Raw genomic sequence first — 26917 nt, 5'->3', positions numbered from 1 at the left:
TGTGAAAGTCACATAGACAGTAGACTCTTTAACTTGTTATAGATATCTGTGATCTTTATTGTTATATTATCTGTGCATTTAAGTTTGACTTTTTCAGTTTTCAAATTACAAGATTGAGTTGAGAAGTCAGAACTCAGAACTCAAAAATCGCAAGAGAAAATAAAATTAGTCGTGTTTTCACACCATTCGTCGGAACAATATTTGCTTTATTGTATTGATTAGAAATAAAAATCATATAAAGTGACGTTGAACACATAAAATTAATAGTGGCAAATCGCCTGAAAAATGTAAATGTGGTGTCTATTATACAAATAAAAATGTAAAAAGTGAAAATGAAGTGCTATTTGATCGAAGAACAATTATTGTTAGAAAAATCTATTAAAAGATAAACAATAGATGGTAGACGATGGATGATGAGGCAGATCTACGGGAGCAAATATTCCACAACAATGTTAGGGAGCAAATTGTATGTCTCTTTGTAATGGTGTCAATTTATTTTTAACATTTGTGCTTTATTTTAACATATAAATATATTGTTGTAGATATTCCTGCTACTGTTTATCTTGTTGTACCTCTTCTCGTTCATGTTAATCGAGAAATTCCGGAGGCGAGACAGTGAAGATTATTTTACGGCAGATGAAGACGAAGTAAAGGTTTACCGTATAAGTTTGTGGTTGTGCACGTTTGCGCTTGCCGTATCTCTGGGTTCTGCACTCTTGCTGCCAGTGTCAATAGTCAGCAATGAAGTGCTTATACTGTACCCAAACAGTTACTATGTCAAGTGGTTAAATAGCTCATTAATACAAGGTAAGAAACACTATTAGATCCATATACATTATCCAATTAACTTACGGGTTTTTTTCATGATAATTCCACATCCATTATATAATTTTTTCTTAATGTTGAATTATGAGAAGTGTGTAACTGATAATTATTTTCTTTTTAGGTCTATGGAACCATGTATTCCTATTCTCAAATCTATCTCTGTTTGTGTTCCTGCCATTTGCATATCTATTTTCGGAGTCCACTGGATTTCCGGGATGCAGGGGGCTGAAGGGCAGGGTGTATGAGACATTTATTGTCTTGATCTTACTCGGCATTGCAATGTTAGGCCTGGCTTATGTCATCTCGGCTTGGCTCAAAGGGGACAGATCAGGCATTGATGCTTTGCTCAGTGAGTACTTAATAATTATTTTTAGTATATTATACTGGAGGTTATAGGTAAAGCTTCTTTATTTGCTATAAGATTATTAGAATTGTATGTGTTATGTTGAAATATCTATGTATTGATATAGGTAAATGTGTTTATATTTTTGACACTAAAACGTAAACTGATGATTCTCCTATATGTCATGTCAGATCTTAGAAAAAGAAATGGCCTAAAATCACCTTATCATGTCCGCGTCAGTGAAAAACACATAATATAATTAAACCATCGTAAATTTTCTATTCCTGGTATTGTTTAAATAACAAAATAGCAACTCTTTAAATTCTATATAAATTTATTTTCTACAGAATGTATATCAAACATACGGCCCTCTTTTGAAGTTTATTATGTACATAATCTATGAATTAGTAATTTGTTTAGTTTTTCACATACATTTAATCACTCAAATATAATACATAAAAGCATATTTCCAAGTAGTGTCACTGAAATTAGATAATAGACAAAATGAACAGCCTTTTCAAAAGAAATAGTAATTATGATGACCTTTTTAACAAATTGTTTTGAATGTTAGATTTTTATCTGAGTAATTATATTGTGATAATGAACAAAGTAAATGATAAAAAAAATGTTGTGTGGTTTTATGAAACCACGGTAAAAGTGAAACTGTTCGAACGGTTCCGAACACTGCTTTGTGTAGCGCATGTCGCGTGACGGTCATCGCGGCTGCCGAGTAGGTATACCTACTCGGCAGCCGCGATGCACGCGACATGCGCTACACAGACCAAAAAGTTTGAGACGATGTAATAAAAGTTTCACTTTAAAAAGACATTCATCACCTAATGGGTTTATTGTCTATCAATATCTAATAGGTGAAATGGTTTCATTCAGTAATTGATGAAAATAAAAAGTAGGTAATGATTGTTTTGAGACTTATACTTTTTTATATAGATGTGAAGTGATTATTCATTAATAAATTAAATTTGTTTTGGAAAAATAACTAATATATTATGCATTTGTGCTTATACAAATGTTGTCCGTCATTGACAAAGAAAATTTGCATTGCAAATAGTCAAATTTTCACAATTCTTTTGTGCATATTTGTTTAACCCACAACTCTTACCTATTAATACACAATAAGATTTCTCATTCACATTTTAGATGGTTTTCTCTACATATATAGCAAAGAGCATTGCTGTATATACTTTGAAATGAATGTGGGAATCAGAATGAAAAGGTTGCATTTTGGCTATAGACTATCTTAACTTTTTATTGAATATAGTGTTAATGAAGTGTATGTTTTGTATGCAAGTGGAGCATAGATAAACAAAGCTCTGTAGTGAGTTGGTTGTGGGTAATTTTTGTAGAGTCAATAAATTGCCGCGCGACACGCGTACGTACACCCGCGGAAGAACTAGAGATTTATAATATTAGTTAAAGATAAGATGTGACCTTCACCTTTTTTCTCACATATTTTGCTATTTTTGATGTGGAGCATGTAAACCGGCAAATCCTATTTCTATAAAAATTCAATAAACTCGAAATACAAACCATAGAAATGCTGTTTTATAAACTTAAACATTTAATGTATGTAAATTCTTTAATATTCATGTAATACATATTGGGTTTCCCTTACAGTGATTCTAGGTTACGGGGCTAGAGTACATGAATACTGTATGTGGATGCATAGCAGATAATCTATTTATGTAAATGCCATTATTCATGTTAAATTGAGTGTAAACGCCGGCCACATTATTGTTTCGGTCAATGCGATGTTAGTGGGTGCGTCCGCGTCACGAGCAGAATATTTGTAAATAATTGTCTGGGATTAGTATAAATTATAAACAATAGCCTTATTATATCATCGTCAGGGTAACGTCTGCGTAGATTTTTTGTATTGAAAATTATTAGTCGGTAATTACATGAACATGTCAGTTATGAATAGAGAAACGAAGAGATTAACGGTCTTACTTATAAAATGTTACCCATTCGCTAAGCAATGGATTAGATATTGCAATAACCTGTCTTGTTTTTATGAATGACGTTTCATGTGAGCAAGAGCAGGACACAGCTATGATAGGAAATGGTTGACATTTATCCATTGTTTAACTTTTTATAAGTAAGGCCGAAAAAGTTTTGGATATTTTGGTTTCTGTAATGACCAAGTTTTGATTTTGTGCATCGTACGCGAAAAGGTTCAGTTGAAACGGTATTTTTATGACATGAATATTGTCACGAACATAGGTCACGAATTTATGCACCATGTTTGCACTGTATGAATAAACTAAATCGTATTCTGTATAGAAAAATTCACTAGGCGTAATTGACACAAGCGTTGAATTTGATTGTTTGATCCAATTGAAAACATGACATACCTACGGTCGCGTGATCTAAATTATATTTTTTTATTCGTGATTTTAATGTTTACGAATTATATTTGTCCAAACAAAAAACATTTCATTATTAAATAAAATAAAATAGTTTATTTCGTTTCTAAATTTTACACAATTTGGAGTAGATTATTGTTACTAAGATTATGAGATACACCATTTTATTACATCTACGAATAATAATAAATAGTTTTAGTTACGCTTTGCTGTTTTTTATATAAAATATTACTCGTAAAAGATCCTTAAAATGATGATGAACTTACTAGAAATATTAATAGGACCATATATTTGAATGGCAGAAATATGCATCTTTTCGTACCCGAATATTTGTTACTCAAACATAAAAAAAGTAACGGATTTGAACGTAGAGTGAGAGCCGATAAATAAATTCATCTCATTTGCAGTTCGATAAAAAATTTGACCTTTAAATATGTAATAATTAAATATTGATATTATGATTAATTACAGTCAATAAGAAGAAGAAGATACAGAATCAGTAACAGTAAGAAAAGCAATACATTTTGTATTACTTAGATTATGTAATAAATATTGCTTTATAAAATAACGTTTCATAGGTAAATACGATATTGTTTGGTATCGAATGCAATAAGGTAACGGGATATCTTGTCGAGGACTTGTATGCAATTTAATGCGAACCGAAAGTACACCAATAACTATATTATTTTGCTTTTATTATGCGACTATGCGTAGGAGAGTCTTATGAATAATAGTTTCCAAATTCCGAGCGTTGTTGATTTTGTGCTAATCAATCATCATCAATCAATACATATAATAAAATCGTAGAAAAGTGATGTCTGTACAATGAAAATATTAAAAAAAAACTTAGCAGGTGTTATTATTAAATCGATCCTGAACCCAAAACTGTAGTTAAAAAAATTTTTGTCTGTTTGTCTGTTTGTCTGTATGTTCGTGCACGCTAATCTCAGAAACGGCTTATCCGATTTAGATGCGGTTTTCACTAATATATTGTGGTAAGCTTCACTTAACATTTAGTGTTTATTTCATGTCAATCGGTTCATAAATAAAAAAGTTATGACCATTTAAGTAATCACGGCGAACATTTGCTAAGGCATTCTATACATGAATAACTTACATGAATAACTTTATTACGTAAATTATACGCTAAAGTTATTCCTTGACATGTCCAGATGATCATATCGAAAGTACCATGGGGTGGGGGGGGGGTTTAGCTGAGGGGGTAGTAGGGGGATCAAAGGACCTTTATTTCGATTTTTGCTCATAAGTCTAAAACATGCACAAATAGCATTATGGTTACTTCTAGGTAAATTTTCTACATAAAATGTCTTTTAAATTATGTCGTAGGTATTATATTTTTAACCCCCAGCGCAAAAAGAGGGGTGTTACGTCCGCTATGTGTGTTTGCGTGTCCGTCTGTGCAAACGTAGCTCGCTAACGGGTAAAACGAATTAGATGCGTTTTTTTTTGTTACATTAGTTGTTCTTAGGTATAGTGTATCAAAATCGGTTCATCCATTTATTATATATAGGGGTAAAAGTGGGAATGGAAAAAATGAATGTTGTCAGTTATACCCAAGTGATATAGGTATCAAATGAAAATAGACGACCTGTCAGAAAAAAATAGTAAAATTTTATCGAAATCGGTTCATCCATTTATTTTATATAGGGGTAAAAGTAGGAATAAATAAATGAATTTTATCAAATATACTCAAGTGACGTATCTAATGAAAGACATGACGTGTAAAGTACAATAAGACATATTTTATCAAAATTGGTTCATCCATTTATTGGATATAGGTATAAAAGTGGGAATAAAAAAATGAATTTTGTCAAATTGGGTATATTTGACAGTGGCATATCAAATGAAAGGGCATGACATGACGTGAGAAGTATAATGAGGCATCTAGGTATTTAATCAAAATCGGTTCATCCATTTATTGGATTATAGCGGTAAAAGTGGGAATGAATAATCGAATGTGGTCAAATAATATACTCAAGCGGCATATCAATTGACGTCTGAATTACAATTAGTCATGTTTTATCAAAATCGGTTCATCTGTTTATTACATATAGGGCACCTTAGGGGTGATATAGTGGGGATAAATAATCCAAATGGAGCACCAAACGAAGGGATATGACGTGTACATATATATAGGTACAATAATTAGACATGGTTTACATCAAAATCGGTTCTGCCATTTACTAGGGGTGAAAGGGAAAAGTTGAAAGTCTGTGAAAGTAGAAGGATATGGGAGCGGGAGGATAGCCATGCCCTGGAAATTTTGAACTCTTTTGTACCTAAGTTTTTTTAGCTCAGTTTAGTAATAAATTTTACTAACAGTTATTTTGTGTTATTATTTATTTTATTTCTTAACTGTAAAATAATCTGTAAGTACTTATAATTTAGTTGTTTATGGTAGTACGTGTTTCAAGACGTGTTTACTCAATAATTGTGTGTTAATTAGTAACTACTATGCAGTCACTATTCCACGCGGACGAAGTCGCGGGCACAGCTAGTTTATAATAAACAATAAATCTTACTGTAGCATAAATATTTTTCTTTCGTTCATCTTTTCATGTTCGTCTTGTAAATGATCTTCGTTAGTAAAATGACATAATGACAAACGACCAAATAAAATTACATCAAACGATAATTTGTACAATTTGTTCGCAGATTTGTGGACGTATCTCCCGTTTCTCTACTCCTGCGTGTCTTTCGTCGGCGTATTGATGTTATTAGGTAAGTTCTATTTAATACTAACTATGGCCCGCAGCTTTGCTCGAGTGGTGAAAGATAAATAATATTTGTCACCCATGTCATATTTTCAATATGCCATCTATAGAAACTTAAAAATTTCAAAATGATTCGAATGCGCACCATAATTTCCTAGAGAATATTACTGCAGAAAAAAACCTATCTCACTCTCAAGTTTCCTAAATATATCCAGACATAAAATTCATATTAAAATATCGCTTCGTTGCGATGTGAAAGATAAACAAACAAATACACTATCGCATTTATAATATTAGTGATGATTTTTGAAGTGAAAACTTCTTTAGCGGCGTTGAGCACTTTTTCTGTAATGGGTATAAAATCTTAAACTCGCGTCAGGACACGTGACCTGACCGAAAAAGCGTAAGACGGATACCATTCCAAAATATCAAACATGCTCAACGTTAATAATCAAGTTTTCACTTCTGCCGGCACTCCCGGAGTGCAACCCGTCTTTTTTAAGTATTGCTTTGTGGGTGGAATAATTTGACGGAGTTTTATCGTTGTATTCATTTTTGGAGCTCTTATCGAATGCAAGTCATATCGGCACACCCGACTCTCGCCTACAAATATGATTCAGCAGAACTAGCGGGGAATTTCTTCAAACATTTATGGTAAATGGAGAAAAGACTACATTTTTATTAGACTAAGTTTGATATACGTATATTAATTAGGCAATATTTATCAAATTAATCTCCTCCAAGTTCAAATGTACCGCCACTGATATGAATTATTACGAAATACGTGATAAAATATAGATAAGTATAGATTCTAGATAGTAATTAAAGTATATTGAGAATCGATGTAAAGTAACATACAATAACATGACAACGAAACTATACAACAAAACATATTTTTTACTCAGTCTCTTCTTCGAGTCCTTCCTTTTTATCCAGGAAGTATTTAATGAGGTCGTCGTGTTGTGGGAACATCTCGTACAGTTCCTTCTTGCACTCTTCCAATTTGTCAAATTCTTCCATCTCCTTGTGAGCTTTCGCTTTGTAGAGCCGAGCTTTGAAACTCTTCTCGTTCAGCCGTAGCGCCCATTCGCAGTCTTTGAACACCTGTTCGGTAATTATTATTTAATAGACATATAACGGTCCTTTATAAATGTTGCCATTTGATAAGACAATACTAATAATGTTATCGATCAGAGGTGTATGCTATGTTATTTAAAGCGATCTAATCGACTCGCCTGAACAGTGAACTCGAATTTAATTAATGTTTTCAGTTAAAGCCGACTGTATAATTTTTTGTTTGCTTAAACCACTAATTGAGTTTATTCACGTGCTCTATCGAATTTATACGATTCGATTCGATACGTCTGTATTGGTTTTATTTCAATAGACATCGAACACGTTTTATTTAGCCGCTGCTAGATAAAACCAGAACATTATTTTTAGATTCTTCAGCATCGTCGTAATTGTTTTCGTAAATGTCTTGGCTTTGAAACAAATTTTATAAATGATTGATAAATCGTAAGCGGAGAGTAACTAGGGACCAGTAAATGCGTTTGCATTTGGTATTTGTTGTAGATAACTTACGCGTTTTGAATAACATCGTTATCGGCTCAAAACCAGTCTCTTGGATGCATGCAACGGAGGGCGATGACCTTCAAAGTAACCACACTGTAATTACCTTTTCGAAGTGTCCTAGTTTAATGTTTGTTAAAGCCCTGTCGCAGTAAAACATTGGATTGTCTTTAACTTGTTCTATGGCACGATTGTAGTAAGACAAGGCCCTGTCGTATTCTTCACGTCGAAAAGCCTTAATTGCTTGGGTCTTTAGTGTGTCAGCTTTTTCGTGGCGAATTTTGCGGTCCAGCGCGCGGCGTTCTGCATCTTTGCTTACTTCAGCCATCCATGCATCCTTATCGATTTCTCCCTGGCGAAATTATGAATTATTTCAGATGTTCATGAATTCGAAATAAAAAAAAATGGTTTAAGCATTTGACTCAAATTATTAAATTTGCGACAATGGAGCTGTTTCAATTTATGAGTAGCAAAGATAAACGTTAACATTAATATCTGACTTGATACAATAGTTTCCACACTTGAAGTAAATTGGGTTAATGTGTCAATTTTGATAAAAATTGCAGCCCATTTTGATTGCTGCGTTACAATAGTCATATAAATATTAAAATATCAGTGCAGAACAATATATATCCAGCACAATTTTGAATTACAACAGTTAAAACAGTTCTTCCACAAATATGGACATTACGTGCAAAATTGCTTAAAAGGACGCGAATGAAGCATATTTAGTAACAGTTAGTCACTATTAGGTCAGTACCGTTAATCGTCTATGTTAGATTACCAGTTGTTTGGATTTCAGATACAAGGTCTTCACGCGCGTGTTTGTTTATATTATTTTATTTATAACTACCTAGGCTATTTCGTAACTTAGAAGTGTCACTTGTATGAATGCTTACTGGAACTTAAGCTACTTAGCAGTAAAGCTTCTATAATCACATTAATAGCACCGGATAATGTTCAAGAAGTAAACAAAATTGATTGTGGTATTTTACTAAGAAGATTATTTACGTATGAAATTATATCTGTGATTTGTGCAATTTGTATGAGTTTTAATAATTGTAGAAATTATATCTGTGATTTCTGCAATTTGTGTGAGTGCAAAGTTTCGAGAAAACAGACGATGAAAAATGCTAGTTTGATCTCGAAATAGTTTTATTTTTAAGCTATATTAGAGACCACTTACAGAAAAATTTTAGAATATAAAGATCGGGCTGAATGGTTGCCTTTTAAGCGGATTTAAATAGCACAGATTTATCTTTTTCTTCGTACTATTTTTTGTCTGTAGTTATTTTGAAGAGAAAGACGTCTATATTATTTTTAGATGTTTAGATTACCGCAGAACTTTCTTTGAATATTAGTAGAATGGTAGGTATTTATAGCGGTACACGAGCCAAATTGCTTTCACCAATACAATCGTGCTATTTATGAACTATCATTACTTAATATCGTTCTATTTATAATGTAAAACGTGTTTTAAGCGTGAATTTCTATGAGCTTAGGTAATGATAAGAGACTATTAATACCTAAGCGTGTTGTGTTAGTTAATACAATTGATTAATAATTGATAACCTATTTAGTGTGCGTGTACTGAGATTATTTCTAACTTATGAATAGCCGTAAATAGTTATCAGTAATTAAAAATTATTGTTCAATGGTATGGAATTAGATAATTTTCTATTTATAAATCGCACTAAATGTGTTTTTAAAATTATTGGCGCCACTAAAATATGAACATGTTTAGAAAAGATTTGAAAATACTGTTTGTGTTTTTAAAGCGATAAATACCGTATCTTTCTTGTCCATAGATTTAAAAGCTTTCTGGTTTATAACGGTACGGTCATCTTTTATCGTCATTTTTACTTCTTCATCTAAAATAACTTTCCCTTCAAGGTACTGATCGGCTAGAACCTTAGCTACGTCTGCTTTTTCCTTATCACCACTTGCTAGGTCTTTCACCAAACCAGAGACTTCGCCCATCCTTTTCACAAAGTTGTTCCATTCTTCGTTCAACTCCAAGTTGCTTTCCTCGTGAAGAGCAAGGTTCTTGAACGTTTTCCTCAAACTCATTTTATAGTTATAACTTGTATGCTAATAATCCCGTTGCTGCTCCGTTGTTTTGCTTAACACATTTGTTGTCTGTCATATTGATTTAATGTACATAGTTACCGTTGCCAAGTCAATGATCTGTGGGTTGACGAATGAGGTTTTAATTATCTATGTTTGGTGTCTACGCAATGTATTGTGTAATTGGCATTTGTAAAGAGCTAGCATAAAATTAATACGTTACACAATACACAGGAATTAGGAATCAAAGAAGAATCTGAAATAATAAACTTTATTGTGGAAACGTGACAATTTCACACACAATGATATCAAAAGTGAATGTCTTGTTCAGACAATGCATATGAATATTTATCATTATGTAATTTAAAACGATAAAAACTAATTTGTTCAGTGCTAATTAACTGTAAGGGCGCTTGTGCACTACAAGGAATTTTACTGTCCGGCATTCCGATTTTTTACGGTCCGGTGTGGCATGAAAAAACCGATGAATTGCTTGTGCACCTGTCCGTCTTTACTCGGATCAGTGCGGTACAGTTCAAGGAAGTATGGCGGTATAATGCTATCATAAATGATTGTTTTCGCATTTTACAAGAAACGAGTAAAAATATAGAAGGTGAAATATTATATTACTTCGTTATAATAAAAAGTAAAGTTCCGTAAGAGATTTAAAATGCGTGTTTCACTTATTTATTTTAATCGGTGACGAGGAGCTAAATCTATTCCCACTTGAACTTTAACTTACCAACACTTACTTAGATAATAATTATAGGTCAATGTATATAAAATAACAATACCGACTTCTCAAATCTCATTGCCAGCTAAAAGAAAGTAAAACAAGAGCTTGCTTTCAATTGGCATATGTAATAAAAAGAGTAAAATCCAAGCAAGTGGGCACTCGAAAACAATTATACCTACAGCGACTCGTAAACTCAAAAAACCATCCGGAATAGGGAAAAGTAAAATGTCGGACAGTAAAATTACGTATAGTGCACAAGCTAGTATTTAGATTAATTGCGTGCCATACCGGACCGTAAAAAATCGGAATGCCGGACCGTAAAATTCCTTGTAGTGGACAAACGCCCTAAGGGCGCTTGTGCACTACAAGGAATTTTACTGTCCGGCATTCCGATTTTTTACGGTCCGGTGCGGCATGAAAAAACCGATGAATTGCTTGTGCACCTGTCCGTCTTTACTCGGATCAGTGCTGTACAGTTGAAGGAAGTTTGTCGGTATAATGCTATCATAAATGATTATTTTGCATTTTACAAGAAACGAGTAAAAAATATAGAAGGTGAAATATTATATTACTTCGTTATAATAAAAAGTAAAGTTCCGTAAGAGATTTAAAATGCGTGTTTCACTTATTTATTTTAATCGGTGACGAGGAGCTAAAGCTATTCCCACTTGACTTTAACTTACCAACACTTACTTAGATAATAATTATAGGTCAATGCTTGGTCAATGTATATAAAATAACAATACCGACTTCTCAAATCTCATTGCCAACTAAAAGAAAGTAAAACAAGAGCTTGCTTTCAATTGGCATATGCAGTAAAAACAGTAAAATTCAAGCAAGTGGGCATTCGAAAACAATTATACCTACAGCGACTCGTAGACATTAAAATCCATCCGGAATAGGGAAAAGTAAAATGTCGGACAGTAAAATTACGTATAGTGCACAAGCTAGTATATAGATTAATGGCGTGCCATACCGGACCGTAAAAAATCGGAATGCCGGACCGTAAAATTCCTTGTAGTGGACAAACGCCCTTAAGGTATCAGTATCTGAATTTATAATTATTATCGACGATTCCTGCTTTTTGCGACGTTTAAATTCCCATCCTAGCAAACATATTAATTTTTTAGTTTATTTCTGCCAACGCGCATTTGGCCAGCGTAGCCTGAACCCTCATAGGAAGCCCATGTCCCTGCAGTAGGAACGTATATGGGCTGATGATGATGATGACGAGTTTATATCTAAAGACAATACTTTTAGGTACCTACGTGTTTTTTAACAATTTCTAATTCTACAGTGTTTACGCCGTTGGGTTTCGTGAGGTTATTCAGCGTGGTCGGCGGGGTTCTCGTGAAACCGCAGTTTCTGCGGGACCTCAACGAGGAGTATTATGTGTATTCGTTTGAAGAGGACACCGTCAGGAGGAGGATCAATAACTCGCTTGCTACAGGTATGTATTAAGCTATTGATATTTAGTGTTTTACGGCATTCAAACGCTTTAATCGCATTAAAATTTATATGTATTACGATTTTAATTTTGTGTTTATATCGCAGCCATGAGCCAACTATATTAATCAGACATTTGATTCAGAGCCTAGCCTGTTTATGTACGGTTCTATTACATGTGGTGTAGTGTGTAAAACTCTGAGTAGTGTATATTTTTAATATATTTGCATGTATATTTTTGTGGTTAAAAGATTTTCTTGCAAGGTGAAATAGAGCCACTTCCTCATATTATTCTTGTGTCATTTCCGTCTTATTATGACAAATATTTTTTCTGTTTGATTTTTTATAATGTTGGTTGTTGTATAATGTATGCAATGCTCAATAATATTTTATATGATCTCGGTTAAAGCCCCTAAGATCATAGCTAATTTATTACGAATGTAAATATAAATTATACAAAAAATACAAACGAAATATGAGACTTTATTTTTTGTTCCGTATTGCCATAAAGACGAAAGCGTAAGCATAGGAAACTTCCTTAATTTGTATGTTTTTGTTTCAATATTACCTACGTCGTTGAACCGCGTCCGCGATGTCTAGTTTTTGCGGATCTTCTAGTTTTTCTATTCATTTAAAATATGTAGTTAAATCACTTATCGTTACCTTATCCTATTGGAAAAATTTTAGCAAATTTTAAAATACATAACAACATTCTAGAATATGAATGAAAAGTCAAACGAATTTAATCTTCTTATATATAAAAATGAATCGCAAAATGTGTTGGTAAGCGCATAACTCGAGAACGGCTGAACCGATTTCGATAATTCTTTTTTATTATATTCCTTGAAGTACGATGATGGTTTTTATGTAGAGAAAACGTAAATACGTACCACGGGCGAAGCCGGGGCGGATCGCTAGTTATTCATATATTTATTTGTAACGGTCTCTATATGTGACGTGGTGTAAACACGTCACATATATAGATTTGAAACGTAAAATAAATAGCACGACACGCGGAACGCGAGGCATAATGTAATATTTTATATTTATTTCGTCACAATGTACATACCACCTATATTATAAGCTAATGCCAAATGTGTTGGCATCAAGGTCGATGTCGTGAGACGTGTATTGTTAAATTTAACGCATTTTTTCAATGTTTTATTTGAAAAAATGCATTTCCATATCGTCTGTAGTTAAGTGGCATTACGGGTATTTTGAATACGTCCGTATTAAAAAATTACCTATACTTAATTTATAAACCTGTTATATATACATATAATTACATAGATATATATTAATTAATGTTTGTATTTTTCCCAAAAACAAACAATTATTTTTGTATAAATAATAAATAAAATAAATAAGCCATTTATTCGAATCTCAATTATTATGTAATATACAATTTTGTTAGTAAGTAGTTACTTAAAATTAAGGTTACTTATAATTAGTGTTAGTATTATTTAAGAGATTTCGACCCCTTTTTGGGTAAAGGCCTCCTCCATCCTTTTCCATAATTCCCTGTCCTTGCCTGTCTTTATCCAATCTTTTCCTGCAACGTGTATAATATCATCAGCCCACCGTTTTAATGGTCGACCAACATTCCTTTTCCCTTTTGGTCCATTCCATCTTGTAGCTTCCATGGTCCACCTTCCGTCTTCATACCATGAGATGTGCCCTGCCCATTTCCACTTTAGTGAGAGTGCGTGTCTGAGAGCATCAGTGAATTTAGTTCTTTGACGAATATTTTCGTTTTTAACTTTGTGTATTTTTTTGATTTTTAAAATGCTCCTCTCCATCGCTGTTTGACTGCATTTGATTTTTTGTTTTATTTTATTTGTGAATATCCAAGTTTGACAGCCATACAACAAACAAGGTAGTAGGCATGTATCATATATAGTCCTTTTCATGTGCAAGCTGTAGTTCCCTTTTAAGATTTCTCTCAGTGCCCAGAATTTTTTCCAAGTTGTGTTGATTCTTCTTGTTACTTCTTCTTCATTGCTTGTCATTTTAAATGAAATTTGCTTCCCCAAGTAGATGTAATCACTTACATATTGTATATTGTTCATATTGTTTATTTTTGTAGACATTATTAATTTAATTTTTAATTGGAGATATGATGAGATATTTTTATGATAATTATTTCTAATCTTGTAGATATACTTAGCAACTGATAACAATTACAAAGGTACCAAATCTGTCTGCGGTTTGTAAAATTTTCCTATTAAACTTGAATTGATAATTTTGCGTTGACCTTTATGTCTACGACGCCAATATTTTATGTACTGCTGTGTACATACATGAGATTTTCTAATATTCTCCATGAAAAAGATTACACCAGTCCGTTTAAATGCGAAAGAGTGTATTTCGAAACATACAAATGATAAACATAACTATACCATTACGCAGTCTGAAAAATCAACATGCATCCACCAGTGATATTTGGGTAAAAGCGAAAATACAAATTTCAATTCTCTATTCAACCTTTTCAAGTTTTATGTGAACGATGAAAAGCCCTTTCTTTGTTATTAGTTTATCAACTTGGAGCCTTCAGCCGTTTTGATTTGAACAGTAGATACTTTAGGATTTATTTATATTAGATTAGATTATAACGATATTAGATTTACTATGGATTCCACGCATTAACTAAACATCCAACAATGTATAGCGTGTAGAATTGTTACGTAAATATGATCGATGAGCCCTAATCTCGTAGGTAATTCGTGAATGCTGAACAGTTTCCGGACCAGTGTAATTGGGCTGACCTCCGAGCCGTGTGACCTTCGCAACTGTTGGTATATACGTGTGTAGAAATACAATCGTGTGGTATCTTCTAGAGAGAGAGAATCGAATCAGTATCTTTTAGAGGAAGTGACACATGTTTTATTAATGTATCAATTATCAAACCTTAATTTTTCGTATAAAAGTAGCCGAAAGCTTCAGCTCTAGCTGACAGTAATATGTATAATTATTAATTTGTAAGAAGGAAATTCTTCTCATTGATAAGAGACAATAATATATCTTAGGCCATAACCTCTCAATTGGCCCTAGCCCGTCGTACATACCTATGTTCTTCTCGATTTTTTTTAACGATTGGGAATAGTGTAAAGTCCGTATCTCAGGGGAAAGAGATTCTTTTATTACGCCTCATGTATATGAAAATTTGGTCCTAGTACATATCACATATTCATTTAAATATAGATGTTGTGGTTGATGTTAAATAAATAATACAGTTAGACGCAAATGAAAACAAAGCAGTGGCCGGGATAGGGGTTCATCAGCCGATAGCGCGGTGAACGTCCTTGGAGTTTCATCGTTTATGTTTCTATATTAATATCGATATAGTGTAATTAATTACAGTCGATCGATAGAGCACTAATAAAATTAATATTTGTATAAAAATATAAGGACACAATATGAGAAGTTATGATGAAATTTCTCTGCCCGTATACGTATACCTGCGTTATGAACCTTAGTTCGAAGGTTTGAGTTTTTTCCGTTGCATTGATTAGCACCAAATATTTACCTGTGCCACTTTTTTCAAGGTATTGCAACGGTTTTAGATTTTTGTACCAAGTTAAAGTTTAAGGCCAGGTCGTGAATTTTTGATGTACATGAAAAAATGTTTATTTATAGACGATAGATTGTAGATTTATAGAAGCATGTATTCAGGAGAAACTTAAGTTGGATAAGAATTTTTATTTAGCTTTGTTAACGAAAGCATATAAAAATCTGAACAAGTATAACATGGAAGCTAGGACATGGTAGTCTAGTCACATATTTATGGTAAACTAAAACGCAGCATTGTCACGATGCACATTGTGCGTAGTTGCCTAACGTTGTAGCGTCATATCGCAACAATAGAACGCAGAAAGGACGTGAACAATATGCGCCTGATAATAATATTTTGCTTGTAAACTCAATAAATACAGCCCAGTAGGGCGTTTATAAATAAACTGTTTGTTGTGTGACTGGATACAGATTGCGAGATGTTGACTGTATGCTTTTGGAGGAGCTATTTTGCTTACATTTCGTTTGACAGACGATGTTTGATTCTCGCGTGGAGTGTTCTAAATATGTTTGAGAAAATTATTGATCACGTGGGTCTATTTTGTTTTCTAGATATAAGAAAAAATATATTTGTGATAAATTTAAACTGTTAAAGAAAAAACATTTCATATTCATAATAAAGATGATGAAATACATTATTTCTATAGAACATTTTTGGTACCAACTCGTATCAAATTAAATCAACGCAGTACTAAGGTTGAATGTAAATCAATTTCCATTTGAAATAAACCGGCCAGCAATAATTGTATTATTTGTTGAATCTGAGCTCGTGCTTGTTATATGGTAGGGTGCTTTCCGCGATACACAATAGAAACTTTAGTTCTTTTTAATTTCTTCTTTTATAACATTAAATGCTTTATAAAAAAATCTAATTGAATTTGTGCAAAGACTTGAAATAATTCCAAATGTACCTGGCTGTCAGTAATCCAGGTGATTTTAATGAATAATGCCGCTTTTGAATGACGAAAAATAAAAAGAATCCTAAGAAATAAGAAATGGGAATGCAGCCGTCTTCCTCTCATGTAAAATTGTTCAAATTTACATACGGATTCTTGTATCTATGAAGTTTATTATTAATTTATAATCGTTTGCTATACTTTTATCACTTGCTTGCCGCCTACTATACATAAAACGATGTCGTTGAAAATGAATGAAATTAACTATGTATTAGCAATGAATGTAAGATCGTTAATTGCAATAAGCATTATCTTTATGCACATTTAGTTGACTCAAATTGCAAATCCCACGTCGTTTAAATAATAGTAAAATGGTTTTTATTCTTAAGTTTTGATACCATTTTCATTTCTTAAAAAGAAGACGTTGCCAAATGCGTGACTAAGAAATAGTAATTCATTCATTCCTACATCGATATAATATTAAAAACTTTGTTTCCAGGCGTCGGCTACATATCCCCAGAGCCAATGTACCCAGACCGTGGTGATATATCAGCCCCCATAGACGCGAGTATATCTATAACAAAGGAGAATAATGCATCCGTATCTCAGGGGAAAGAAATACCTTTATTACGCCTCAGGAATGGCGCTTTGCAAGCCGGGCTGAATGAGAGGTTACATCGCATCGTCGCTATGAGAAAGGTTTGTTCATCTTTGTTTGAAAAAAAAAATCATTGTTTATAAAAAATGTGTAAAGAAAAAAAATATTAAGTACTAGAGACTTGTTATTATTAGGCAATCTTTTTTATGTAGGTAGTAAAAGTAAACAAGAATAATTAGTTCTACCAAATTGATATTTTGTAATACCCAAATTATTTCACGTTACATTTTTGGTTCGGCTTAAACGACTTGCCTCATTAGCTGTAATTACTAATTACTTAATTAGTGGAATTTTTCAGTTTATTTTCTACTTTTTCTAAACTTTTTTTTTGCTCTGATTATTATACATAATATACCTACTTTTTTAAAATCGATAGAACGGATGTGACATGTCGTCAGCAATAAGTCGTGGGCTTTATACGATAATGCATTATGCAGCCATTAACAGCGTTTAAAATTGTTTTATTACACTATTACGTGTGTGATTCGATAGCTGCTGTAGCGAATGTTTCAATCTGCATTTGAGATGAATCATCATTCCGTAGGCATGCTTTAGATGAATGTAAATCAATTATTGATAACGTAAAAGCGATTTGGCATTGCTTTTAAGAGATAATAGTCATTACATATAACAGACCCGATTTTAGTTAACGTTTACATTTATCAACAAATAGACGATAAGAAATGTTATTATTTTGGTATTATGTTACTTAATAATATGTACTTTCATTGGAGATAAAAATAATTTTAGAAATGTAATATATTGCTAAATTTATAAAATACTAAACATCGTCTGCGATGAGTAATGCCAACACGGACTTATATCGTGTAAAATACCCAAGTATTTAAATATTGTATTTAATTATTTATTGTCAATCATTGGACAGACAATGCGCAAATATTGACGCACAGTTGTAAAAAATAAACTTATAATTTTAGAGAATACATTTTCAAATTGGAATTTTCCAAGATTGGTTTTAATAGCTTATTTATTTTCCGGTGAGTGGATTATAAAACTTAAATAGGTATACTTTGACTTCTTAAATGAACGATTTTAGACATCAATGAAAAATGTAAAAAGGCGTAGAAGCTCGTTCACACGAAAAAGCCAACAAACAGATTTTTTAATGTACTAACAACTAATAAGCTAAAGAAATGCTTGATTTTACGTATGGTACAATAATAATTCTTTACCAGGAAGTGGAAAACAAGCGCAAGACATCATCACTACAACGTAACGTGGTGTACCCGCTTGCGATGTTATTGTTACTAGCACTGACTACCATCACGGTGCTAATGGTGCTGCAGAATACACTGGAACTGCTGATCGGGATTAAAGCTCTGCCGCTTAGTACCAGAGTGAGTTGGAAATATAATAAAATATGACTGCGTATAAATCACTTTCCCAAGTACCAAGTGCACCTTCCTATATTCCACACCTTTACTATCTTCACATATTTGTCTTCTGCATAAGATTAATTCGTCCTAGAATACTTTGTTGGATATCAATACACTGAATACATAAATACACAGAATATATGCAGATGCATTTTTCGCATTATGCCTTGACACCATTGCTATACAAATCTAGGTGTATCTGACGGTTACCGTGAATATATTAATTTCTGTAAAAGTTATCTCATATTATTATTCTATTACGATATGCAAAGCTTCGGTAAAAACTATATAAGCATTTTTTAACATTATTATGCCTTCCTTTTGACGTGACAACGTCTTATAATTCGATATAGCCGGCTGCACGCACGAAAAAACATGACTCATGCGGCGTTACCTCGCTCTGAGGCGTTCCATGTAAGGCTTGAAGCGCAAGCGAGAGCGCGGAAAGAGCGACAAAGAAGCACAATCGGACGTTGTCACGTTCAACTATCGTCAGTAAACCGACTTTACAGACAACCAATTTTTTTTCTACCGTATGGTCTAACACCTTACCTATATATTTTCAGCAATTCACGCTAGGCATAGCGTCTCTATCAAAGCTTGGTTGGGCGGGGGCCACTTTAGAAGCATTTCTAATACTATACTTGCACGCGGCGTCGCTTACCGGCCTCAGTACGCCGATGAGCGCTTTGCGAGTATTGCCCAAGACGAGACGGACACCTTTAACAAGGATTATTGCATTGTGTGCGGTCCTATTGGCGCATTCTACTGCGCAACCTTTGCTGGTTAAGATCCTTGGTGAGTTCTTATTGTGATTAAGTGAAATTTGTTTGAAAATAATGATTTGGTTGATTTCCGGAAAGTTTGGAGAAAATTGTGCCGTAATAGCCAAATTTGACAAATATAAGCGGCTATAAATTTTGATTTGACCTTCTTTAATAGATATGTTCAGAAAGGGCAAATAATTTACAGATAATATGGGAATGTTTTTTTGCTCAATTGTTAACAAGATTAGGAACATTTTTAATTCAATCTAGCCTTATCAGAAGCAGCATTTGATAATTAATAGGATTACTACTTTTACATCCTGTACTTAAATTAAAGATATGCTTTTTAGACACATATATATGTTATATATTCCTTGCTTTTTATTTTGTACACTCCACCACAAATGTCAAAAAATTGTGTTTATTTTATTATACATAATTCTTAATTCATCAAAACACAATCAAGTTATAAACCACCACTACAAACCCAGCAAAAATTAAAAGCGTATTTTATTATTATTTATGAATCTCATTAAAATATATAATATAACACCCACAGGCATCACAAACTTCGATTTACTCGGCGACTTTGGCCGTATCGAGTGGCTCGGCAATTTCCGTCTAGTGCTGCTATACAACGCGATATTCGCTGCGACGGTCACACTGTGCCTCGTGAACAAGTTCACGGCGAGCGTGCGCCGCGAGCTGTACAACAGGTTGGTGGAGAACGTGAATACGGTCGCGAGATGCGTGTCGTTTCTGAGCAACTAGCGTGCTAGGGGGGGAGGCATATAGTGCGATAGAGGGGGTAATTACTAGTTGTCAGGGAAAGTTAACTTTCGCCTAGTGCTGCTATAAAACGCAATATTCGCTGCCACGGTCACACTGTGCCTCATCAACAGGTTCGTGGAGAACGTGCGCACTAGCGTGCTAGGGGGGGGGATGTAGCAGGGTAGGGGAGATTGTTACTAGCTCTCAGGAAAAGTTAACTTTCGGCTAGTGCTGCTATACAACGCGATATTCGCTGCGACGGTCACACTGTGCCTCGTCAACAGGTTGGTGGAGAACGTGAATACGGTCGCGAGATGCGTGTCGTTTCTGAGCAACTAGCGTGCTAGGAAGGGGGGGGGATTATGTAGTGCGGTAGGGGGGGATAGTTACTAGCTGATAGGAAAGTTAACTTTAGGCTTGTACGGCTATATAACGTGACATAAGAGTAATAAGCGGGGTAGAAGGGGGGGATGGCTCATGGAGAAAGTTAGCTTCCGGATAGTCCTGTTGTATAGCGCGGTATTCCCGGCCATAGTAACAGTTTGCCTCGTCATTAAGGTAGTTTACTACCTAGGTGAAGTTAATATTTTGTCATATATCATATGGGTTTGGTTACACGGTTATTCCCCACGCTTTATATGCTTAACATATTAGAGGAAATGTTAGCAGTACGTAAGAAAATGTTTTCTTGTCTGATTGCGCACTGTTTTTACAAAAGTATAGGCACGGTATTCTGTAAAGCACAACAAGTCCCTCCCCAGGAATCAGTTGAGAGAAATTATTAGTAATTTAAAACGCATATATTTCATTATTTTGTTATACCGACCTTGGAATGCTGTTCAGTTAGGTCAAGGTCAGATACATGATGGCGATTTGTAAATTGTTACGCAATTCATGTTTGACCATCAAAATGTCCCATTAAGTAATATGATAAATAAACTGCGTTTTAGATTTCTAAAAATCTCGATTAAAATGAAATATGAGAGAATATCATAATGGATATTTGGGTGAAAACTCGTGCGGTTTACTTCTAAATTACGTCTAAGTTGTGGGTGTGTGTGTGTAATGGCAGAATTTTTAATGCATCTACTACTATAATGGTCCTTATGAACTTGTAATAAATGTCTGGATTATTTTATGAAATGCCATGATTTTTTTTATAATTTCCTGTGTGATAGTGAATAATGACATATTTGTCTTCTGCTTTGTTGTTTTTATGTTCTTGAAATCTTACAATATGTAAGTTGGTTGACTAGATCGTGATTTTTTTGTGCTCTTTGATAATGGTTGCCATATTTTAGACTTAAAATAGTCTATGATCACTATAATTTTGGTTGTGATGTAGTGCACTATTTCTTCTTGTTTTTTTTTACGGCTCTTTCGTATTACTGGCCTAAATACTTTCCCAGAGCATAAAATATAATGTATGAATTTTAACTCTAATGAGCAAGACAAAATTACTCTGTAGTATTTTTTGTATGAAATTTAACACTATACTTGGTTGTGAAATTATTTTCAGTTTATGTATTTCTATGCTTTTCTTATACATATATTAAATGTTTGCATTCAATGTATGACTGTCAAGATTGTGTTAAAGTTATGGTCCTTTTGCGATCTTATAAAACCGCACGAGTTATTTGGCATTAGATAGTTTAAAAATACCTTATTATAATAATGATATTAAACAAATGAATAATAGGTATAAACGCCATAATATTGTGTTTTGTTAATTTTATAAGTAAGAAGTATCTTCTATTGTACCAATTGTATTTTTAGAATACAGACTACAGTAGTTTATAAAATATGAAACAAATTATGATTGTTGATAATTTGTAGATTGTAACTGCCTATAAATAATCTGCATTTATTTAAGATGAAATTATTTGTATAATGTATTTAATTTTATGTTTAGATTTAATGTAAATTTGTGGTTTTTGTGGAAAGACGCCAGCATTTTATTGTTCTTTTAACCAATGAGACTGAATTCGTTAACTAGAGAAAATTAATAACATGAGATTATTTATTTGCTGTGTCTAGTATCGTGAGTGTTTGGATGTTATTGGTTTATGTTTATTTCTAATTGGATATTAAGATGCCATGACAGTGTTCATCATATTATGAATATAATCTATGTATGAGCTAATGATTAAAACTTATAAAAGACATTTTTAAGACTGCTACATTATAATTCGCATTGCGTTTCTAACAATAATTAATTCTATTTCATTATATTTTCATAATTCATTTTATTCTAATATTATTTGAATGAGGCAGCTATTGTATGAATTTGCCTATAAAATATGAATTGTGCAGGTATGATCTTAACATTTGACAATCTAGATATAATAGTCTACGCTCTATAATGCTTTAAAATTGAAAGTTATGCAAATGTTAAAAACTAGAGGCTTAGTTATATTTTCTAGTCGTAGTGGATCTCTTGATATCATTGACGCGTTGGTGGATCATTGTACTAAACGCATCCTCATTGGCACTAACATAAGGCTATGAAAATGTTATTTGTATTATAAATAGTGAAAAGAACCATGTAGGACTTATGTAATGTGTTCGGAAATAAATAAAAATGATTGTGGTCCTTTTTTTCACCTTTTAACACTATTCCACTGCAGTCCTACATTGTGTTCCTTTTAAATGTGAATATTTTGTCGAGTTTCACTTCCATTTTAAGCATACATGTGACCTATATGAATATAATAAATTAGCACATTGAAATTATTTTTAATAAAAAAAATGTGTCTGAATAAATTATAAAGTATATCTTTGAAATACAATTTATAACATTCTGTTTGTTGCAATCTCAATTAATCACAGTTTTTTTATTACAAATAGAGATCCCGCATGATTGCATATATTATATTGAAATATATAATATAACTGCACACATTTTGCCTAATGTATTAGTTAATTGCTAATATAAGTAAAATTAATAATAGTAGAAGTGATGGATTATAAATAATTTTAAAGTTGTGACTCATATTCATATCTAAAATATCTGATTTATTTTCCATTTGTTCCTAAAATACGACAAAAAATAAAAATAAACAGTAGCACTAGAAAATTACTATGTTCAAATACATATTAATATGATATCGATTGTTATATTACAGATAAGAAATATGTTAAAAAAATGTATATGTTAAAGTGGTGCTAGTTGCATAGCGAGTAAAATAAAAATAGTAAAACCACTATAGAATAAATGAATTTAGTTTTGTAGGTTGTTTAGTTGCTCGTGTGTGGATTCTCAAAATGTGTAGTAATTGTAATGGTGTGTGATTTTATACCTTTGTATTATCCTGTACCAAATGTTGAGATTGCATTTGAAAAATATATCATTAAATAAATGACATGTTGCTTTTATTTATACCCTCAATAGATATAGAAGAAATAACTTTTCAATGTTGCCTTATTGCTTGCTTTTCATTAATTTCATGTTTCATCACAAGGTTTGTTACTAATCTATCATCTTTAACAATATTCTAGTGAAAGAGAGTTCCTATTGAAAGAAATACATTCATTCATACAAGTCATGAAATCTTTATATTTTGGAACATAAATTATAATTTTTTAAATTATTCAGTCTCATTAGGTCAAAGTAAATATTGTGGTTGGAATTTTTGATGTAGTTATTATAACATTATAGAACAGATAGAAAAAATACGAATACGAACAGATATAAAATAATATCAAAATTCAGTAACACATGATACACAACCTCCTCTTTTGAAGTCAGCTTAAAAAAAAAAATGTGCTGCTTTAATGCATCTACAGACGCTCCGATTTGGTTGGTGCCAACCATATTGGAACCGACATGGCAACCATTCCAACATTGCTACAGATTGTCCGACGGTTGGCCTTCCAGCTGTCAGTTGACCATAGAGTAATATGTCAGTTGACCATAGTACGAAGAGAATGGGCTAAATCCTACTATAGAAATAGAGAAAATTACAGTCATATGCGGCTCTTATAACTTATTTTTTAAGGTTTTTAATGTAGCCGCACTGTCAATTTTTTTTAATACTTCTAACATAATAAAATACGCTTGATTTCTGGCATCTCTATTTGCGTAATCTTTGTTATTTAAGTCCCACAAACAGGGAAAGTCTTTATATAGTTCCAGTAATTTTATTAATATGTCACGTTCGGTGACCGTAACTCCCTCGGCGTTCATGTTGACGTCCTACACCGGCGGCGTTGCGAATGTGAATGAGCCAATTACCTATATTACTCTATGGAATGAGCCGATTTGGTCGGAACAAAGCTTCCAAACGTTCCAATTTGGTTGGATCAGATAGGAAGTTGGTTTGGTCGGTATTGCTGGCGCATCCGACCACGTCAAACCAATATTAATAATAATTATGTCGGACCGACCGCTCTCTACACTTTCCGATTTGGTCGTGGTCGGATGGTTGGCACCAACCAAATCGGAGCGTCTGTAGATGCTATTAATGAATTCTAGCAGCTCAAAGATATACATATTTAGGTTTAGGGAAGGAGATAGTCTATGGCAGGGCTTGAAATATATTAAAATTATACATATAAGTAGAACAAATCTTTGACAGGGAGATACCCACCAAAAAAGTTACATAGTGCATTACGCACATGCATTGCTGTGCAAGAAATTGCTTGATATTCAGAGCTGTCTAAAGATTTGTTCTACCTGTAAAGGAAATAATTCACAGGATAATTCAAAAAAGGATACTATCAAATCCGGAGGATTAAAGTATAAAAATAGCATTTAAAGGTAAAAATAGATTAGATAAGGAGGGATACAGCTTATTACTGTCACACTTACCCTGTTATATTTGAATCAGAAGTATTGAAACATAAATATGAGATCCATCTTTCATTATCTAGGAAATTTAATTTTAACAACAATGCCAAAACAGGTTAAAAGCAATAAGCTATATCGTAGGTCACCTTTCTTCTCAAATTTCTCATCAATAATTATATTTAATATATTTATATTTTATTTGTTTGTTCAGATTGAAATGGATCCCAGATCTCTTCACAGTACCTGATGAAACACCACAGAACATATCAAGAAGTTCCAGAATGTCTATGGACAGATCAGTTATTGTTGACAAGACTGAATTAAATCAAAACACACTAGATAAAGAGAAATCTGACTAGTTTTTATTAAGTACAATATTACTTTGAAAATGTAATAAAATTTATAATGATATGGAATGTAAGTTTATATTGTGCTGAAGTTGTATTTATTTATTGACGTGAATAAAATATTAAATGATATAAAGTTCCTATATTGTGTATATTGTTTATTTCCATCCAGGAACTCAGGAAATCTCAACAATGTTTCAGAAACATCTCTCTGACCAACAATTTAACTACTTGTAACTAAAACTGTTGTAAAAACTGTAATTGTATTGAAGGTAATAACTAAAGAGTAATCTAAGATGTTGAGCCTTTGAAGGGACGAATTTTACCTTAACACCTTCATTATTTCTTATTTGAAACAATCACAAAACATCAATTCACTCCTTCCCTAATCAACTACTGACATAGTTTTAAAGAAACACAGATGTAATTTCTCACCTGAATGTCATAAAGATTTATAAATGAAACACTTTGTTCATTGCTCCATTTTTTTATTCTCATCATCCAAAACTTTAACTTCTAAATAATATTTGCCCAATTTTCTTCCACGTGATCTAAGGATAAGTTTCCGAGCATTATTCCTAATCACTTCTAAACTCTCATTAGTGTTAAGTCCGAAAATAAATCCAAGGTTTATGACATCATGTACACTTCTTATTTGCAAATGATTTTCGGCACAGCTAGTGAGGATAATACCCTTTGATTTTCCAACAGCATGATAATTATGTGCTGTACTTATTATATTTTTCCGTGCTGTTGAATCTTTTATCGCGGGAGAGTACATTAACTCGAAAAACATACCGCGTTCTATTGCTTGTCGGTAAAGTTTACGACTCACTTTGAACGGTATTCTGCCTTCTGGGTCAAAGGTTATAATATCTACATCTAAAGTACTGCATGCATACTGAAATGCCTGAAGTGTTTTAGGCACAACTGCTACAATGTCATACCTTTTCAAATTTTCTGACTGATTCAACTTAATAGCAACACTAGTTTCAGAAAACGCTATCGTGATTCTTTGTAATATATTCAGGGTTTTACTTGAATCTTTAGGTATATCTATCGGTGGAGGAAAACAATCTTTCTTCTCTTTAGGGTCGCCTTTCTTCTTTTTCTTTTTTGGTTCCTCATCACAGTCATCAAAGAAGGTGTTGATTGCTATCGTATCAAAACCAAGTCTTTCAAAAAGGTATAATTTACTTAAATCATATTCTTTACCTATCGATAGATCGCAAAAACCCCAATCGTTTACTGTCATTGTAATAAATTAAAAAATAGTTAAATTAAAATTATTGAAAATGTCATGTCCATGTGTTTATTCACAAATTCTGCATGGCTGTTTCACAGACTTCACTCAGTGTCACAATAATGTCAAACAGTGAAAGATGTTATGACAGCTATATACTCGTTCAAAAATTACTGGATACCGAATAAAAATATGTCGAAGACCATAATCGATTTAAAATCGATTTCAAATCTGGAGTTTGAAATAAATATACAACCTGTTGGAAAGGCTTAATTAAAAAAGAAACATTACATAACGTCAATATATCAACATATTTAAATGTTAGCAATACGAGTTTTGCAAAATATATAATATTTTATGTTGTTGTTTAA

At 32.8% G+C, this 26917-nt stretch overlaps 3 protein-coding genes across 3 annotated transcripts; 1 reads left to right on the top strand and 2 right to left on the bottom strand.

The window, feature by feature from the left end:
• Window positions 1–102: 102 nt before the first annotated feature.
• On the top strand, window positions 103–25446 carry lili (LMBR1-like protein lilipod). The gene is made up of 10 exons (XM_089700189.1): window positions 103–466; window positions 543–807; window positions 947–1174; window positions 6229–6294; window positions 11960–12112; window positions 17074–17273; window positions 18429–18590; window positions 19196–19427; window positions 19956–20112; window positions 25168–25446. The coding sequence occupies exons 1-10, from the start codon at window positions 407–409 to the stop codon at window positions 25313–25315; spliced, it is 1671 nt and encodes a 556-aa protein (XP_089556315.1). The 5' UTR covers window positions 103–406; the 3' UTR covers window positions 25316–25446.
• Window positions 7132–9949, bottom strand: LOC149485365 (tetratricopeptide repeat protein 12). The gene is made up of 3 exons (XM_089700217.1): window positions 9648–9949; window positions 7966–8211; window positions 7132–7391 (listed from the first exon to the last, which is right to left on the bottom strand). Exons 1-3 carry the CDS (start codon window positions 9927–9929, stop codon window positions 7185–7187), a joined length of 735 nt encoding a protein of 244 aa, XP_089556343.1. The 5' UTR covers window positions 9930–9949; the 3' UTR covers window positions 7132–7184.
• Rpp30 (ribonuclease P protein subunit Rpp30) lies at window positions 25434–26639 on the bottom strand. Its single transcript, XM_089700214.1, has one exon. It carries the CDS (start codon window positions 26556–26558, stop codon window positions 25776–25778), a length of 783 nt encoding a protein of 260 aa, XP_089556340.1. The 5' UTR covers window positions 26559–26639; the 3' UTR covers window positions 25434–25775.
• Between the last annotated feature and the right edge of the window lie 278 nt (window positions 26640–26917).

Source organism: Colias philodice, chromosome 10, assembly GCF_061535455.1.
Source record: "Colias philodice isolate Cphi_HAF_F1 chromosome 10, ilColPhil1 Martin Lab GWU primary, whole genome shotgun sequence".
Taxonomy (NCBI): domain Eukaryota; kingdom Metazoa; phylum Arthropoda; class Insecta; order Lepidoptera; family Pieridae; genus Colias; species Colias philodice.
This window is presented reverse-complemented; position numbering and strand designations above follow the sequence as displayed.

What these genes read in the sequence shown, in the direction of transcription:
- LOC149485365 (XM_089700217.1), bottom strand. Translation starts at nt 9,929, where the DNA reads ATGAGTTTGAGGAAAACGTTCAAGAACCTTGCTCTTCACGAGGAAAGC. An exon ending in CTATGGACAAGAAAGATACG is followed by an intron (nt 8,212 to 9,647) that starts GTATTTATCGCT and finishes TAATTTCGCCAG; the next exon opens with GGAGAAATCGATAAGGATGC. An exon ending in AACTAGGACACTTCGAAAAG is followed by an intron (nt 7,392 to 7,965) that starts GTAATTACAGTG and finishes ATTACCGAACAG; the next exon opens with GTGTTCAAAGACTGCGAATG.
- lili (XM_089700189.1), top strand. Translation starts at nt 407, where the DNA reads ATGGATGATGAGGCAGATCTACGGGAGCAAATATTCCACAACAATGTT. An exon ending in AAATAGCTCATTAATACAAG is followed by an intron (nt 808 to 946) that starts GTAAGAAACACT and finishes TTTTCTTTTTAG; the next exon opens with GTCTATGGAACCATGTATTC. An exon ending in GCATCGTCGCTATGAGAAAG is followed by an intron (nt 17,274 to 18,428) that starts GTTTGTTCATCT and finishes ATTCTTTACCAG; the next exon opens with GAAGTGGAAAACAAGCGCAA.
- Rpp30 (XM_089700214.1), bottom strand. Translation starts at nt 26,558, where the DNA reads ATGACAGTAAACGATTGGGGTTTTTGCGATCTATCGATAGGTAAAGAA.